The sequence below is a fragment of the Sinocyclocheilus rhinocerous genome, unplaced genomic scaffold (genome assembly GCF_001515625.1).
Source record: "Sinocyclocheilus rhinocerous isolate Xijiao unplaced genomic scaffold, SAMN03320098_v1.1 scaffold107, whole genome shotgun sequence".
NCBI classification, from domain to species: domain Eukaryota; kingdom Metazoa; phylum Chordata; class Actinopteri; order Cypriniformes; family Cyprinidae; genus Sinocyclocheilus; species Sinocyclocheilus rhinocerous.
Window position 1 is genome coordinate 551,687 of NW_015635024.1, and position 19,489 is coordinate 571,175.

The 19,489-nt window shown below is 35.2% G+C and overlaps 1 protein-coding gene across 1 annotated transcript in view; it reads left to right on the top strand.

Moving 5' to 3' along the window:
- The window catches only part of LOC107746121 (TBC1 domain family member 9-like), a 27,422-nt gene extending 15,360 nt beyond the window's left edge, over positions 1-12,062 (top strand). The window contains exons 6-19 of the mRNA XM_016560217.1: positions 1,075-1,282; positions 1,528-1,734; positions 3,715-3,865; positions 4,124-4,338; positions 4,418-4,535; positions 5,895-6,180; positions 7,242-7,371; positions 8,113-8,211; positions 8,317-8,385; positions 9,630-9,870; positions 11,027-11,092; positions 11,569-11,655; positions 11,785-11,853; positions 11,938-12,062. Coding sequence (XP_016415703.1) covers positions 1,075-1,282; positions 1,528-1,734; positions 3,715-3,865; positions 4,124-4,338; positions 4,418-4,535; positions 5,895-6,180; positions 7,242-7,371; positions 8,113-8,211; positions 8,317-8,385; positions 9,630-9,870; positions 11,027-11,092; positions 11,569-11,655; positions 11,785-11,853; positions 11,938-12,062 — 2,071 coding nt within the window. The remainder of the gene's footprint in view (positions 1-1,074; positions 1,283-1,527; positions 1,735-3,714; positions 3,866-4,123; positions 4,339-4,417; positions 4,536-5,894; positions 6,181-7,241; positions 7,372-8,112; positions 8,212-8,316; positions 8,386-9,629; positions 9,871-11,026; positions 11,093-11,568; positions 11,656-11,784; positions 11,854-11,937) is intronic.
- Positions 12,063-19,489: the final 7,427 nt, after the last annotated feature.

Sequence of the window (19,489 nt, forward strand, 5' to 3'; positions counted from 1 at the left end):
TATATATAATGGTGTTTTTGCACTGATGCCACATTTGTTCATTTGCTGCAGATTAATCTTTTGAAATTTTGTCCATAAAGTGTAAAAATAAATCTATTTATTTAAAAGAAGAAACTTATTTAAATACTTATTTAAATGTATTTATACTTATTTACTTATTGGTTTAACTTATTTTATTAAATGAGCTCCTGGGGAAGTACTTTTAATTTGTGTAGAATTAATTTCATTAGATTATCAAAAATAGACATTACTAGTTTATTATGCAATACATAAAAGCTGGCACTGAATTTCTTGCAAAAAATAATTATAATTGCTATAATTATAGCAGTATATACTGTCACTGTGAAATAAATTTAAATAAAAAAATTCTAAATAAATGTAAATTAATGAATAAATTCAAATCAATTTAAATTAAATTAAATTCCTATTGTGATATTGTGAAAAATGATTTTCTGAACAAGTATTTTTGTCTTGATTTTATTGTATTTATATTTTTATTGTATTTAAATATTTTTAAATCAAGATACATTTACTTGAGAAGCTAAATTACTTAAGATATGAAGTATATAATAAAGAAGTATATGTAAAGATATAATAATAAATATCTGCCAATGACATAAGAAAAATAAAACTTGTTTTCCCTTTGAATTAACTTTATTTGTCTTACCCCATTCGCAGATTGTTTTTTCTTGGTTTAAGCATTAACTCACATAATTTTACTGTAAAACAAGTAAAAAAAAATATTGAATATGTCAACCACAGAACTGCTGCTTATTGAATTTATTAGATAATATCAGAAACATAATTCCTACAGTAATTGTCTTAAAAATGGCAGCTGAAATACAAAATAGTGAAGAACTATATTTCGGAGTGAATGGCCATCTGGCAGCTGTGTGAAATTGAAAGTAGCAAATCCTTCTGTGTGAGCTAAGAGGATTATGTGAGAACACTTTGACATGCAGTTCCACCAATTTGATAGTAAAGTGACAATATTGTAGAATTTTGTTAGTTAGAAGGAGTTTAGGAAAGTTATAGCAGCCTTTTTCAGTATTATATTTGTTTTTGTGACTCCAGGGACTTGGACGCCAGGGCTAAAAGCGAGCGATACCGGGCGCTTTTCCGCCTGCCGAAAGACGAGAAATTGGACGGTCACACAGACTGCACACTATGGACCCCCTTCAACAAGATGCACATCCTTGGACAGATGTTCGTCTCCACTAATTACATCTGCTTCACCAGTAAAGAGGAGACCATCTGCAGCCTGATTATCCCGCTCAGAGAGGTGCGTCACACCAGCCGCTTCATGCTAAACTAATGACATAATACTCTAATAAGCATCAAAGTACACATTATGCACACATTAAACATTGCTTTATCCTGCATTCACTACCATGGTTTACAATCCAGTCAGTTCTTGCAGCATAAAGACATTTTTGATATCGATTATGGTGTTTTTCTTTAGAAATATGGCACATGAAATGGGTTGTGAAATGCATTTTGCATCCTTTCCCTCTCTCTTCTCGCCAGGTGACCATCGTTGAGAAAGCCGATAGCTGTAACGTCCTTCCCAGCCCCTTGTCAATCAGCACCAAAAACAAAATGACTTTCCTTTTTGCCAACCTCAAAGACCGGGACTTCCTGGTGCAGAGGATCTCGGACTTCCTGCAGCAGACCACCTCCAAAATCTACTTTGAGCGGGAGATCACGGGCAGCCTCAGCAGCTCAGACGACGAGGTGGGAACAACAATGTTTATTTGTCTATTGGTATTTATTCCTATAAATATTTATAGATTTATTATTTTAATATATATAGACAGTACTGTTCAAAAAATTGGCTCAGTAAGATTTTTTAAAGAAATTAATCGGGGGATAAATGGGATGCATTAAATTGATCAAAAGTGACAGAAAAGACAGTTATAATGTTACAAACGGTTTCTGTTTCAAATAAATGCTGTTCCTTTGAATTCTATATTCATCAAAGAATACTGAAAAAAATGTTAACGATTTGTTTATTATGTTTGAAAGAAGTCTCTTCTGCTCACCAAGGCTGCATTTATTTGAAAAATACAGTATATGAAAAATACAGTAAAAACGGTATGTTTTTACAATTTAAAATAACTGTTTTCTATTTCAGTATATGTTAAAATGTAATTTATTCCTGTGCTGCAAAGCTGAATTGACAGTATCTTGACGCGAGCATGTGGCGGCGCTGACCCAGATCCAGCATGATGATGTCATTACATTCCGGATCTGGGTCAGCACCGGCGCCGCCACACGCAAATGCGGAATGAAGTCGTTATTTTTGTTTTCTTTGCACAAGTAAGTATTCTCATAGCTTCGTAACTTTACAGTTGAACCACTGATGTCACACGGACTACTTTGTCGATCATCTTGGTACTTTTCTGGACCTTGAACGTGGTAGTTACCTTGCTGTCTATGGGAGGGTCAGAGAGCCCTCATATTTCATCAAAAATATCTTAATTTGTGTTCCGAAGATGAACGAAGGTCTTACGGGTTTGGAACGACATGAGGGTGAGTAATTAATGACAGAATTTTCATTTTTGGGTGAACTATCCCTTTAAACGCAGTTAAATCACATGACCTTGAGTGGCTTCTTGCTTTTAGAAAACAATAGGAAGACACCAATGTTAAGTCAATAGTTACATTTGTACTTTAAAAATAATATTAATTGTCAGTGTAAACAAGTCTTATGCGACGATGCATAGTTCTGGAGCTTACTTATTGGCTGTTTACAAACAACATAGCATCTTGATCCAGTGTTATGTTAGTATCAGTGATGTTTTTGTTAATATTTTGAATTAGGTTTTATTTTTATATTTTGTATCCATTAAAATTTTTAGTAATTTTGTTGCGTTTTTGTCATTTTTATTATTTTTTTTTAAATGTCTGTATAATTTTTTTAATTTAATTTAGTTTTATTTTATTTGTTTTAGTTTATTAAGTTTTAATTATTTTAGTATTTCAGGTTGAACTAAACAAAAATAACCTGAACTTTTTTTTTTTTTTTGCCTCAACTAGCCGAAATAAATTTAGGTTTTTATATATTTTATTTTTATTATAAAATATATATTTTTAAAATTTATTTTAATATTTTATTTCAGTTATTGTTTTATTTCAAGTAATAAAAATGTTTTTAGTTTTAGTTAAAGATGGTGCGGTTACAGGTGTTTGTTTATCGGCATTTGAATGCACCTCATCCAGTAAGAGTTCAAAGGCTGAAGTCAGATGCAGGTTATTGTGTTTGTTGTGGTTAAAGCAGATACTTCAGTAGGACACACAGGAAGTGCACCTTATGAGAAGACCGTTCCTTCTGTTTGCTGACCCTGCAACAAATGACCTGAAAATCTGCTTATCCAAGTCATTTGCTTTAAAATGACTAGGCTTTGTTAATTTGGTCACACAGTGTCAGGGCATAAATCTTGCAAAGATGTATGCATTTTGCATTCAGAAGAGTATTCTAGTCATTTTTGGAGGGATTTTGCTCGCAAGATTGTCTAATCTAAAGCTTTTATATACAATAAATGCACCACATTTTAAATTTCAGAATAGAACGTTAATGAAGTCCACGGTTCACTGGCTTCGCTTCTTTGCCAGCTCTTATTTTCCAAGTCATAGTTTCCCACGTCAGCACTTCTGAAGTTGAAGTCGAGACAGCAGTGATGAGACGCTCTCTTTACACTCGCATGTTTTCAGGCTAAAGAGTTTCTGAAGGAGCAGGCCTGGAAGAATCACTTCACCGAATACGGCCAGGGAGTGTGTATGTATCGCACAGAGAAGACCAAAGAGCTGGTGCTGCAGGGCATCCCAGAGAACATGAGAGGAGAGCTCTGGCTCCTGTTTTCTGGTGAGTCATGCATCCCACTACTGGCTCACAGACAGCAGCGAAAAAACAGCTCTGGATTCAAGTAATAAATAACTAACCAGATTATCGAGCATAGTTATTATTAGTTATTATATATTTGGAATCACCATGACTCATGAAAAAAAAAAAATTCAAATATTTTTGTTTTGGATCTGAAAATGTCATCTAAATGGTTTGTATAAATTTGATCTGTTGATTATTTGATGGGTTGGTTGTTTATCTGTATGTTGGTGTGTACAGGGGCGATTAACGAGATGGCCACTCATCCCGGTTATTATGAGGATTTGGTGGAGAAGTCGATGGGGAAATATAATCTGGCCACAGAGGAGATCGAGAGAGACCTGCACCGCTCTCTTCCAGAGCATCCGGCCTTTCAGAACGAGATGGGCATCGCTGCCCTGCGTCGAGTCCTCACTGCGTACGCCTTCCGCAACCCCAACATCGGCTACTGCCAGGTATGATGCACAGCAACACACCGTCTGCAGTGAATGCACCCACAGCACGATCATAATGCCGGTCTGTCGTCTTCTGCAGGCCATGAACATCGTGACCTCCGTCCTGCTGCTGTACGCTAAAGAGGAAGAGGCCTTCTGGCTCCTGGTGGCCTTATGTGAGCGCATGCTTCCCGACTACTACAACACCAGAGTCGTAGGTGAGCTCCAGGATCATCCAGCTTCTTACGTCCCACCAAATGACACTAGGGCCCTATGATTTCCTCCGTGTGGAAAAATGTGAATGGAATCATTGAATGCTGTCATAAAAATGGAATTTACAGTATAACACAGTATATCACGGAATTTGGAAATTTTTCATAAATGAAAGTAAGGCTGTATAATGAATCACATCGCCATATGGACAAGTATCTGAATATTAAACCGCAAAAGACTGCTATGTAATATGAAGTCTGCGCGTATCTGTAATCTGTGTGAATGAGTGGCGCAGTTTCGTCTACTACACACTACACACGTGATGCTCGCAGTGTTTTCAGCGTCTGTCGTCTCACTATATGAGGACATGAACGCAAACCTCATCTCCAGAGCTGCTCTGAGAGTCACTTTAACAGTATTTCACCATTTCAATTCATAAAACTATCGTCAGATACACACAAAAACTCAAAGGTCTTAAAGGACATAAATATATTACAAAATAAAATAAAAAAGGGCAGAATTTTTATTAAACTGAAGAAATTGTGACATAAATATATTACAAAATAAAATAATATAAAATGGACTCACCATGAACCAATGAAAGCATTTTGTTTCACAAGTGTTATTGTATAGAATGTAGTTCTCAAAGTAATAATAATAATAATAATGAAGCTTTTTTAAGGGAGTTACACAATTCCTTTCTTGCATTTATTCCATGTTTTTATTTTAATAGTAAACCTTTGTTGTGCAGCAGTTTGTTTGACAAAAAATGAAAGGAATTGATTCATTTTCATCTGATTACATTTTAAAAGATTAATTTAAATTGTTAATGTTTTATGCCTTCATTTGATTACCACCATTTTGGATAATACATTTATATTAAATAATAAATCCAGAAAAAATTAAAACAGAATTTTTGGAAAAAAAAAAATAATAATAATATATATATATATAGCACTATTTTTGTACAAAATGAATTGATTATACATGCTTTTTGATTATTACAATTTAATTAAACCATTCAAATTAAATCCAGAAAAATTTAAGTGGAAAACAGAATTTATATGAAATGGAATTTTAGAAAAAAATAGAATGTTTTTTCATAGGGCCCTATTATTGTAAAATGTGATAACTTATCAAGTTGTTAAAGTTTAAATGGAATCTATAAAATTTTGAGTGGAAAGCACAGAATTTGGGGAAAATAAAATGGAATTTGAAATTTTAAAAATCTCAGTATTTCATACGGCCCTAAAAATATATTTTTATTCAACTTTTAATAAATTGATGTTAAATTGTACATGTTTCATGTGCAACGCAAAAATAGGAAGATCTGTCAGCACTGAGTGTGTTTGTGTGTATCTCAGGTGCTTTGGTGGACCAGGGTGTGTTTGAGGAGCTGGCTCACGTCTACGTTCCTCAGCTGTACGACTGCATGCAGGCGCTGGGTGTCATCTCCACCATCTCTCTGTCCTGGTTCCTCACACTCTTCCTGTCCGTCATGCCCTTCGAGAGCGCCGTGGTGGTGGTCGACTGCTTCTTCTACGAGGGCATCAAGGTCATCTTTCAGCTAGCGCTGTCGGTGCTCGACGCTAACATCCATCAGCTGCTGGGCTGCAAAGATGACGGAGAAGCCATGACCATCCTGGGCAGGTAAGACAACGGCATGCTTCTGAATACGTGTAGTGCACTTCATAATGAGTATGTTGTGGTATGCTGCCTAGTAAGTATGTGTAGTATTCTGCATATGTACTGTTCTGCAAAGTCATGTGTTGCGTACTTTGGAGTATTTACTGTACTACGAATTTAGTGTATGTTGCGTACTACATAGTGAGTATATAGTCTATTATCACAGTTTGTTCATGTTGCAAGGTGATTATATGCTGCATACTACGTCATGTATGCACTATACTGCAAATTTAGTATATGTAGCATACTATATAGTGAGGATATGTAGTCTGTAAGCACAGTTTATTAATGTTGTGCGCTGCAAAGTGAGTATATTCTGCATACAATAAAATGCATGCGGTATAATGCACATTTAATGTAGGTAGCATACTGCAGTATGTAGTTAATATATATAGTCTATAAGAACAGTTTGTTAATGTTGTGTGCTGAAAAGTGAAAATATGCTGCATACTACATGGAGTATACAGTACACTGGAAATTGAGTGTATCTAGCACACTACGTAGTGAGTATTCACGGTCTCTGAGCAAAATGTGTGAACTGCTAAGTGATTATATGTTGCATACTACATGGAGTATACAGGATACGGCAAATTTAGTGTGTGTCGCATACTTTATAATGTATATTGTATGTGTTTAAAGTGTACTGCAAAGGCACTATACTGTAGTATGTGTGTATATTGTGTACTACAAAGGGACTATTGTATAGTATGTGTGTATACAATGTACTACAAAGGGACTATTCTGCAGTATGCGTGTATATAGTGTACTACAATAGGACTATACCGTACTATATGTGTATCTAGTGAACTATATAGGGACTATACTGTAATATATGTGTATATAGTGTACTACAAAGGGACTATACTGTAATATATGTGTATATAGTGTACTGCAAAGTGAGTATATATGTGTGTATTTATATGCAGTAGTATACTACAGTATTTATCGAATACCAAGGTCTGTGTATGACAGTGCTGCAGTTTTGCTGACAAATGTGTGTGCGTGCTTGTGTATGTGTGTTGTAGGTATCTGGACAATGTGACTAATAAGGACAGCACTCTTCCTCCAATCCCTCATCTTCACTCTCTCCTGACGGATAACGGGGATCCTCATCCTGAGGTGGACATCTTCAAACTCGTGCGCATCTCCTATGAGGTTCGTTCATCTCAAATATACCTTGTATATTACAAAGTGTGTTTTCATGGGTTCTGTCTGTGTTGTATTGCATGTTTGCTGATGTTCACTGTGATCTGCAGAAGTTCGGCTCCATCCGGGCGGATGTGATTGAGCAGATGCGTTTCAAACAGAGGGTATCTAGTGAACTATATAGGGACTATACTGTAATATATGTGTATATAGTGTACTACAAAGGGACTATACTGTAATATATGTATATATAGTGTACTACATAGGGACTATAGTGTAAGATGTATGTATATAGATTGTACTACAAATGGACTATACTGTACTGTATATGCATGTAGTGTACTACACAGGGGCTATACTGAAATATATGTGTATATAGTGTACTGCAAAGTGAGTATATATGTGTGTATTTATATGCAGTAGTATACTACAGTATTTATCGAATACCAAGGTCTGTGTATGACAGTGCTGCAGTTTTGCTGACAAATGTGTGTGCGTGCTTGTGTATGTGTGTTGTAGGTATCTGGACAATGTGACTAATAAGGACAGCACTCTTCCTCCAATCCCTCATCTTCACTCTCTCCTGACGGATAACGGGGATCCTCATCCTGAGGTGGACATCTTCAAACTCGTGCGCATCTCCTATGAGGTTCGTTCATCTCAAATATACCTTGTATATTACAAAGTGTGTTTTCATGGGTTCTGTCTGTGTTGTATTGCATGTTTGCTGATGTTCACTGTGATCTGCAGAAGTTCGGCTCCATCCGGGCGGATGTGATTGAGCAGATGCGTTTCAAACAGAGGCTGAGAGTGATCCAGGCCATAGAAGACACCACCAAACGCAATGTGGTAATCAGACGCTCTCCGTACTGACACTAGTGTTTTATTAGCACTCCGTCAGAGGATCTGTGGCTTTTAATCTGTTCGCATTTGCCTCATCCACTGCTTTTGCAGGTGCGGACCATCGTGACGGAGACACCCTTCAGCATCGATGAGCTGGAGGAGCTTTATACACTCTTTAAGGTCAGTCACATGATGAGGTCATGAATCAGCCAATAACATTGACAGTGAGAGTGTGTGCTGTGATTTAAAGGGGTCATGTGACGTTGCTAAAAAAAAACATTTTTCAAGTATTTGGTGTAATGCAATGTGTTTATGCGGTTTAAGGTTTGAACATTTGGGTTGAACTGTTCTGCAACAGTGTTGTAAATAAAACTTAACCACTGATTTCTAGTTGTGTCCTCTTTTGGAAGACCAAACAAAGTAGTTTGGCTTTCGCAACGAAGCACACAGCGTCTCCACGACATGGCGGCAGCGGCAACAATTCTACAGCGAGAATAAAAGTTACGCATTCTTTCTTTGCGTATACATTTGGGTGGTGTTATGCAAATCTCCCACACAGTGACATAGACATGTGGGGGCGTGTTAGAACTTGCTAAAGCATTTTTAATTATTATTATTATTATTATTATTATTATCATAAATTACATTATTTTTATTGTCTTTACAGTATTTTATTGTTTTGACATTATTTGCCTATATTTAATTGTGCTTGCTAAATATTTTTAAATTATTAATATTATTATTATTATATTTAGTATATGTAGCATACTATATAGTGAGGATATGTAGTCTGTAAGCACAGTTTATTAATGTTGTGCGCTGCAAAGTGAGTATATTCTGCATACAATAAAATGCATGCAGTATAATGCACATTTAATGTATGTAGCATACTACAGTATGTAGTTAATAATAATTAATACATCTAAATTAGTTAAATAAAAAATATTATATAATATAATTAAAAATATTATGCTATTTTATCTTTTTTGTTTTTATTTATTGGTATTTTATTATTATTATTATTATAAATGTTATGATTTTTATCCTTTTATTTTCCTTTTTGTTTTACTGAGATTATTGTGGTCATATTTAATGGTGCTTATCATTTTACATTTATTATTATGATTATTATTAATATTATTATTATATATGCTATGATTCTTATTTTTATTTTCTTGTTTTATTGTGATTATTTTGGTCATATTTAGTGGTACTTACTAAAAAATTTTAATACATTTGAATCCAGCTCATCCAGCCCCATTTGTGTTACACCTCAAATCATACAGTCTGTTGAGGTAAACAATCAAAAATTTTGTTGCCTGGCAGACAATAAAAAGGATGAAACACATCGTAGGTGCAGTCACATTTAAACGTACATGCTCCATATCCGTTGACTATCCTGTGCATGTATTTATGACCATCAGGCTGAGCATCTGACCAGCTGTTACTGGGGCAGCACCAGTAACCCCATGAGCCGGCACGACCCGAGCCTGCCGTACCTGGAGCAGTACCGTATCGATCTGGAGCAGTTTAAAGTGCTGTTTGCGCTGCTCTTCCCCTGGGCCTGCAGCACGCACGCTGACGACCTGGCCCTGCGCGTCTTCCGTCTGCTGGACCACAACACCGACGCGCTCATAAACTTCAGAGAGTTCATCAGCGGCCTGAGTGAGTGTGCTTTATCATGACCAGTCCCATTGTTGAAGTTGTGATCATCTTTTCAATCATTTTGGTTAAAGATTATGAGGGCACATGCATTATGTAAAAATAATAATAATGTGCACTAGGGCTGTCAAAAAAAATTAGAATTTCGAATATTCGTCGAATTTAAAATAAAAATCCACATTCGAATGCAAAAGTGGCGCACGAGATGCGATAACGATGTAAGTGTGGTTGCATTTTTATGTTTTTTTAGCCTATCCAGTTGAAGCCACTAGATGCGGCGCTGCTGCGATGTTCATTAAAAATATTGCTGGAAAAGAGAACATCAATGCGGAGAATATCTTGTTTACATCAAAACTGAAACCAAGCCGTTCACACAGAACACATATTTTGCGCATTTTCTAGAAGGACATGTATCACTGTTGCACTCGCGTCTTGCACAAAAGAGCCGAAAGAGCACAAAATTAATGCAAGTTTAACTTTGAAAAAAAAAAACATATCTCGAGACCTTATGCCGGCGGGGGGTTTTCCCCATCCCATTGCAACTTGTGTTTTTAAATGAAAAATGTACTCTGTGTGATTGGCTTTCGGCCCTTTGTATTAAACTGAATTCATACATGATGCTGTTTTGTTTATAGTTGTTTAAGCAACTTAATTATAATTGGTTTATAAACATTATTTTAAACATTATGCACTTTTTTCACAGTCATGTTATCTATTGCTTTGAATAAACGTGCTGTTAGTAATATTTTGCTCGATGCGCCCTCTTGTGGCCTCAGGAGAGAAGCCAAAGGCTTTTCTTCACCCTAACTGAAATTATGCATTTTTAAATTCGAATATAATTCAAATTTTGATCATATTTAAGTACAAAATTCGAATTTAGTTTTTCAGCCATTTTGACAGCCCTAATGTGCACAGATAAATTATTTATGATAAACACTGCAATATTCCATAAAAAAAAATAAGAAGTCGATTTTGATTTTATGGTGACTTACCATGTATGTTTAGAAGTCGAAACGTGTTAGTGAAACTATATTATGACCAAAAAAATATAAAGTTTAAAACATTAAATATATGATCAAAATATATCATATAAATATATCAAAAGTGCATTGGGTTGATTGTTTTTGTACACATATAAAATGATTGGTTTCTATTTTAGGTGTCCTGTGTCACGGTGACCTGACGGAAAAACTCAAATTTCTGTACAAGATTCACATACTTCCAGGTAGGTGAGAATATGTGGGTGTAAAAGAGAAAATAAAATGTTTAACATTGTTAACATGGTGCAAATTATGCTGATAATTAATTCAGCTCATAATTAATACAGTTCTGGGACATGTTAGTATTTTATTTATAGTATTTATATTTATTCAGCGTTGCATATACCTGTTTTATTGTTGTTATATTTTGTGTGGTAACTGTAAGATTATTAGTTGTGTTTCTCTTTCGTGAGAGGAAACATGGATAAAAAGCAGAAATGAAAGTGAAGACGGATGTTTTGTTCTTTCTGACAAGTCTGGGTCATAATTACCCCACAAATCAAAAGAATTATCCTTAAAGAGAGATAAAGAGATCATTAACAGAAATATTACTGAAGTGTTTTGTGTCATGTATGTTGTGATTTGTATTTGCATTAGTTTGATGTTATTATCTGAATTATATTGAGCTCTAGAAGAGGCTGAATGTATTTGTTCTTCTCAGAGTTGCACCATGAGCAGGAGGAGCCCGACTCGGCGTGTGAAGCTACGCAGTATTTTTTTGAGGACATCACCCCAGAGACCTCCAGCGGTACTGCTGCATGCTCTCACTCACCACACAAAATAGGTTGTTACACCAAAATTACGGTGGAAATGATTCTTGATGCCCAGTCCAGAAACTGTGATCACTGGTGCTGATGCTTTGACCTCTCATTGACAGGCCTCGACCAAAAGAACAGAGCCGAGAAGGACGATGGTTTTGTCGGAGTCACTTTTAAAAGTGAAAAAGGTGGGAGAAAATACCAAACGGATCAGAGCTGATGTTTGATGTTGGAGAGCTGTTGAAATGTGCAACATTCTGTCTTTGGTGTAGTTAAGAAAATGCACACTCCGGATTATCGGATGTACCTGTGCCTGTGGAACCAGGAGACCAAAGCAAAGTTAGAGAACATGAAGGATCTGCCCAAACTCAACCAGGTACATCAGAAGACCAACTAAAGATACTTTATGAGCATAACTCCTATTGAAACAGCGAGATTCTCCATTCACAACCCATCAGATATGTGACCCTGGACCACAACACGGGTATATTTGTAGCAATAGCCAAGAATACATTGTATGGGTCAAAATTATCGATTTTTCTTTTATGCCAAAAATCATTAGGATATTAAGTAAAGATCATGTTCCATGAAGATATTGTGTAAATTTCCTACCGTAAATATATCAAAAATGTATTATCATTTGTAATATGTCACTTCATTTGGACAACTTTAAAGGCGATTTTCTCAATATTTAGATTTTTTTGCACCCTCAGATTCCAGATTTTCAAATAGTTGTATCTCGGCCAAATATTGCCCTATCCTAACAAACCATACATCAATGGAAAGCTTATTTATTCAGATGATGTATAAATCTCAGTTTCAAAAAATTGACCATTATGACTGGTTTTGTGGTCCAGGGTCATTTCAGAGGCTGAGCAAGACAGCTCATGAAAATAAAGCTGTTCTTTCTTCGCAGTACATTGCACGAGAGACCAGGAATGTGATTTAAGAAAGTAAATATGAGATATTTTGAATTCATGTTCACTTGAACATGATAAACTGCCAGTGGAAAATGTGTTTAAAATTTAAAACGCGTTTAAAAATTAAAAAAAATTCACTAGATAGTATATTTTGCTTTTTATATTTAAATATTTTGATTCTAATTTACAACATTGGTTGTTTAGTTGAAATAATGGTTTCTCTGATTTAAAAAAAAGTAAATACACATATAACTAATATATATCTTGTATAAGAATTAATAAAAAATATACAGTAACACAATATTATATATAATTATTTATTAATACAATTATTATTATTTATTATTATTTTTAATTTAATTGACATTTTAGATATAACTTTATATAATTCTTAGCTTTTATATATTATATAATAACATAAAAACATATAAATAGCATAGTATAGTATTATTATTATATCATTTTATTTGAATTTGTAATTTAATAAATTGACAATTTTGTAGATTAAACTATGTAATTTTATTATATAGAATATATGTTGAATATACAATTTTATATACATGTATATAATAGTATTTATTGTTATATACTTTTACTTAAATTTTTAATGTAAAAAAATATACAGCACTCTTTTTAAATATTATATAAATTACATATAATGTATTATTATTATTATAATTTACATTTTTATTACGTTTTATTATTTCTTTATTTTTATTTCTTTATTTTATTATTTTTGTTTATTTGATATGAGATTTCAAATTAAAAATCACATAGTAGTAGTAGTAGTAGTATAGGAACTAATTGGAATTTTCTGCTTGGTCATGCTGAATGTGGCTGTTGTTGAGTGTAATGACCACTAGAGGCCAGTAGAGCTGTGAGACTCTGTCATTTGCATACATTTGACTGAGGCCTTGTGTTTGAAGTCTGTGCTGTTGTTCAGAGTTCACGGCTGTAACACAGCGATGTGTCCTGAATGAAATGCCGTGTCTCTCCACCACTGACGTTTAGAGGGTGTAAGCGCAGACGTCCAATCATACGCCGGTGTTCTCTGATCGGCCCAGTACTGGAGATACTTGGCACACACATAATAACACCATGCTGTCTCAGTCAACAAGTCCTACGTCATTACCAGGCAATTTGTTTGCAAAGACTGTTCTCTCAGCTTCAAAATGAACTTTTTAGGAGCCAAATATCCTGTTTATAAATAAATAAAATAAACCTATTTACTACTTGCTAAAGCACTTTCCATCACTAACTACTTGATAAGTCAGCTGTTTATCTGTTTCAGTTATCCGCTTACCTATCAAGTATTGTTTTATCTTTAACCTTGTATCTTTTGTACTTGATCCAAGTATTGTGACACAGATCAGCAATGCGAACAGTAAAATCCCTGTACATTTGCCATCTTTGAATTAACCAATAAAATCAAAGTCTACTGCAATAGTGCAAACTCGACAACCTGCAGAGCACTGTCGCAATATAATAATGTCAGCTTCATTAATGCACTGTTTTTTTAAAACACAGAAAGTTGTGTCTGTGAAATATTAAATTTTAAGATATTAAATTGATTGGAATGCTGAATAAAGTTACAATCCTTTGTGATTTTGAGCCTCTTTGGGATGGCACCACGAGGTGTCGTTCACTTGCAGAACGCAAGCTTCTGGAGGGCGCATAAGTCTGAACTAGCGAGTTTAGGTATATTGGTGCAGAGCCAATGGTTGTCTTGTAGGCAAACATCAGTACCTTGAATATGATGCAAGCAGCTATTGGCAGCCAGTGTAAACTGATGAAGAGAGGTGTGACATGGGCTTTCATCGGCTCGTGAAGAGGGCATTACAATAGTCCAGTCTGGAGAGAACAAGAGCTTGGACAAGGAGTTGTGTGGCCTGCTCTGATAGGAAGGGTCTAATCTTCCTAATGTTGTATAAGGCAAATCTGCAGGACCGGGCCGTTGTAGCAATATGGTCTGTGAAGCTTAACTGCTCACCGATCACAACTCCAAGGTCCCTGGCTGTCCTGGAAGGAGTTATGGTTGGCAAACCTAGCTCTATAGAGAAGTTGTGATGAAGTGCTGGGTAGGCTGAGACCACGAGCAGTTCGGTCTTAGCAAGGTTGAGTTGAAGGTGATGGTCCTTCATCCAGTCAGAAATGTCTGTCAGGCAGGCTGCAATGTGAACCGCTACCATCGGATCATCTGGTTGGAATGAGAAGTAGAGTTGAGTGTCATCAGCAAAACTTGAACCACTGGAGTGTGGTTCCTGAGATGCCCATCTTAATGAGGGTGGACAGGAGGATCTGGTGGTTAACTGTGTCAAAAGCAGCAGACAGATCCAGCAAGATGAGTACTGAGGATTTGGAAGCTGCTCTTGCCAGTCTCAGGGCTTCAGTAACCGAGAGCAGGGCAGTCTCAGTTGAGTGGCTGCTTTTGAAGCCAGATTGGTTGTTGTCCAGGAGGTTGTTCTGTGCAAGAAACATAGAGAGTTGGTTGAACACAACTCACTCAAGTGTTTTTGCAATGAATGGAAGAAGGGTCTGTGGTTTTCTAAAAGTGCTGGATTTAGAGAGGGTTTCTTAAGCAGTGGGGTTACCCGAGCCTGCTTAAATGCTGTGGGAAATGTACCAGTGTGAAGAGAGGTGTTGATTATGTGAGTGAGCGCAGGTATAACTAAAGAAGAAATGGCCTGAAGGAGGTGAGTGGGGATAGGATCAAGCGGACAGGTAGCAGGATGATTGGAAAGAATAAGTTTGGAAACGTCTGCCTCAGAGAGTGGAGAGAATGTGGAAATAGACTGTATTTGTTGTTATGAAGTGTTTGTCAGTTTGTGGTGTGGAGAATTGGCCGCTGATGGTTGTTGTTTTATTGCTAAAGAATATTGCAAAGTCGTTGAAGAAGAGAAGAGAAGAAGTGTGCGAGAGTCAGAACAATTGCTAATTTTGTTGTGGTAGTATGTCGTTTTAGCTGTGGAGACGTTTGCAGAGAAGGAAGAGAGGAGAGACTGAAAACTGAGAGGGTGGAGGAAGTGAGGATGAAACCGTAGAGGATACGAGAGAGGGAGCGTAGGTAATTACAGTAATATAATTCATTTTTGTTGTTGTAATTACTATAATGATGATTATTAATAATAATATTTTATTATTTATAATTAATATTTATACATTTAGTTTTTTTGCCATTTGGGACATGCCTAATGACATACAAAGTTTGAAGTATTGTTTATATTGCAGATGACAACCTGGCCAATGCATTGTAAGTATGTGATCTACTGTACATGGATGTGTACCCCTGGATACCCCTGGATGTGTTATTTTTATTATTGCTATTATTATTATTATGATTGTGGACACGGCCTTTGAGATCGGAAAAACCAGCTGGAATTCAATGTAGTTTAAAGTAAGTCTTAGTCTCTACTCTGCTCTCACTGGCATATCTGGCTTGATTTTCCCTTGATAAAGTGTTCCTGCTGGCTCAGGAGGGGCTGTAGGACAGTCAGCAGATGACTGAAGATAATGCTCCAGCTGCTGCTGGTGTCTGTTGCATAAACCTGTACAGTTCAGGTCCGTTATCAGTCCTCCATGAACTTCAGTCGCAAACGTCACCTCCTTCACATCCTAATGACTGACTCAGATAAACATTAGACCAGTACTAGACCACTTCACAGTCCAGATCCAGTTCTTCTGAGAGAGATCAGACTATCAGTGAAGCTGAAGTCTTCATATTATTTTAACAAACAGATCTTACTCTGCAGTGTTGAGGATATATTGATTTTTGACAGCAGCTCGGCTGTTTTCAAGACTGTAGCAAAAGACAGTGTAACATGACAAAATTAATCACTGCATTTGTTAAGCAAAGACAAATGAAACATGCTCAGCTGGCTGCTCATATTTCCCTCCCTCCATTTGTTCGGTTTCAGGAATCAGTCTGTACATGCGGTTCATTTCACTGCACTGATCTGCTGATTCATGAGAATAATCTCATTTCATGACAAATAGAGTTTTACTCCTGCTTTTATGTTGTAAAATGTTTAGTTACATGATATTAATCACAATTCAGCATTTTTTTTTCTTTTGGATAATGGTGTGCATGTGGGTTAAAGATTAAAGCTGTCAGTCTGAGATAAAAATACATATCTGTTTTTAAAAATGCATATAATCTGACTATTATCTAAAAGATATTGCTCTTTTAAATGGGGTAGATTTAGTTCGCTACTTTAAAAAAAAAAAAAATAGCTCTGTTTGTTTGAGAATTCTGACACAGCATCACTGGCTCAACCAATGGCATGAGATTGGGGCGGGACTGTCTTTTTTTTGACCAATGGCAGATGGGGGAGTGTTCGGGAAACTTGTTTAAAAACAAACTTTATTTGTGCAGTTCCACTTGGTGATTCAGTGGCGGAGGAATCACATACTTCAACTTTAACAGTTCTTTGATGATATTAATGGTTCAATTTTAGAACTATATCTGTCTGAAGAAGAATTACTTTTATTATTGTTATTATTATTATTATGACAGTGATAAAATGGAATCACTGTATTTTTAGTATTTTGTTATTAATATTTATACACTTAGTTTAAATAGAATTTTTGCGTTTAGTTTTTTTTTCTGTGGCATAGAGATCATATAGTTCAACTTTAAAGCTTCTTTGATTGGTTCAATTTAGAACTATATCTTTCTGAAGAATTATTAATATTGCTGTTATTATTATTATTACAGTAACAACATGTAATAACTGTACTATTATCATTACTATTATTATTGTTTTTCATATTTATAAGTTTAATGTAAATATAAATTTAGCATTTCTAGTAAATTATATCTTTTTGGCGATGCAGTGGCAGAGAAATCGCATAGTTCAACTTTATTGTTTTTTTTATTGTGTTCATGTTCAATTTAGAACCATATATTTCTGAAGAAGAATTATTATTACAGTAATAAAATATAAGAACTTTATTTTTTGCTTATGATTCATGTTTATACATTTAACATTAAATGTAAACTCAGTGGTTCTTTTATATTAATGGTTCATTTAAGAACCATATATGTCTGAACTGTATTATTAATAATAATCATATACATTTTTATACATTTAATTTAAATATAAATGTAGCATTTAAAGTTTTTTGGTGATTCATTCGTGAAATGCTTTCAAAAGCTTTGTGTTCTCTAGTTATCTAAGCGCTTGTTTATCTGGATGTGGGATGTTTTGGACTGGACTCTGTGCTGGAAGGTGGACTTTGTGTCGGCCAGTAATCTTTCCCAGAGAAACACCTCCTTGAGCGGAGGAGGAAAAACCTCTGTTGGATAATGATATATAAAGAAAGACAGAACATGCCCTCGTCCCTCCAGAGCTCCAGTCGTCATCCTGTCACTCCATCAGACAGAGGAACCCAGTCACAGGTCAGTTCACCATGTTTGTGTGTCATCTTCAGTTAATAATAGAACTATATTGTAACTATGTAAAAAAAGGAAATATCATTATTTTTTAAATACAATTTTAAATGAAATATTTTATAAAATATAATTTTTTTTAAAGAACTTTTGACATTGTTTTTAAATGTGTAAAATTCAGAATAAATATGTGATATTAGCATGCAATAACTATTTAAAATCGTGCAATTTTTTTTTTTCATTTGAATGCAGTGTATTATTTTTAATATTATTTATATTGTGCAAAAGTTCTAATTCCTATAAATAGCAAAAGCATACAAAATAAGCTGAAATATTTTGATCTTTACTTGTTGCATACAAATGCATACTACAGTAGACTCTATTTTTCTTCCATTAAAAACATTTTTCAGAACTTCATACACAGTTTATAATTGTCCATAACACTAATTTCAAGCATCTCAGCAGAAGCCTTTTGATCAAAATAATTTAAAACCGTCAGAAATATAAATTCAGGCAAAGCTTTTGACTCCTGGTGTAAATATTTAAAACATATGCAAATGTTCTCAAAGTAAAGATCAAAAGGCTTCTGCTGAGATGCTTGAAATTAGTGTTATGGACAATTATAAACGGTGTATGAAGTTCTTAAAAATGTTTTTAATGGAAGAAAAATAGAGTCTACTGTAGTATGCATTTGTATGCAACAAGTGTGCAGCATAATGCAAATGCTTTCAATCATTTCAAAACATAAATGCAGGAGGATGCTCCTCATGCAGCTGGTTAATAAATGTCCAGAAGAGCTCAAATATATGAGATATATGTTTTGGTCTCTGTGTGATTTTCATCCTTTTATTATTCTAAAACATGCAAAATAGTCATAATGAAGAATAAGCTGGTGTGGCCAAACTTTTGACCATGCATTTTATAAAAAGAAGTATTGTAATGCAGTGTCTGTGCGTGTGTTTTCAGCTGTCAGTATGGTGGGTCTGAAGCCGTCTGATGTTCCTCCTCCTCTGGGTGTGAAGGTTCTCAGCGCAGGAACGGCCGCCTGCATCGCTGATTTAGTCACCTTCCCTCTGGACACCGCGAAAGTGCGGCTCACTAATTTCAAGCATCTCAGCAGAAGTCTTTTGATCAAAATAATTTAAAACCGTCAGAAATATAAATTCAGGCAAAGCTTTTGACTCCTGGTGTAAATATTTACAACATATGCAAATGTTCTCAAAGTAAAGATCAAAAGGCTTCTGCTGAGATGCTTGAAATTAGTGTTATGGACAATTATAAACGGTGTATGAAGTTCTTAAAAAATTTTTAATGGAAGAAAAATAGAGTCTACTGTAGTATGCATTTGTATGCAACAAGTGTGCAGCATAATGCAAATGCTTTCAATCATTTCAAAACATAAATGCAGGAGGATGCTCCTCATGCAGCTGGTTAATAAATGTCCAGAAGAGCTCAAATATATGAGATATATGTTTTGGTCTCTGTGTGATTTTCATCCTTTTATTATTCTAAAAC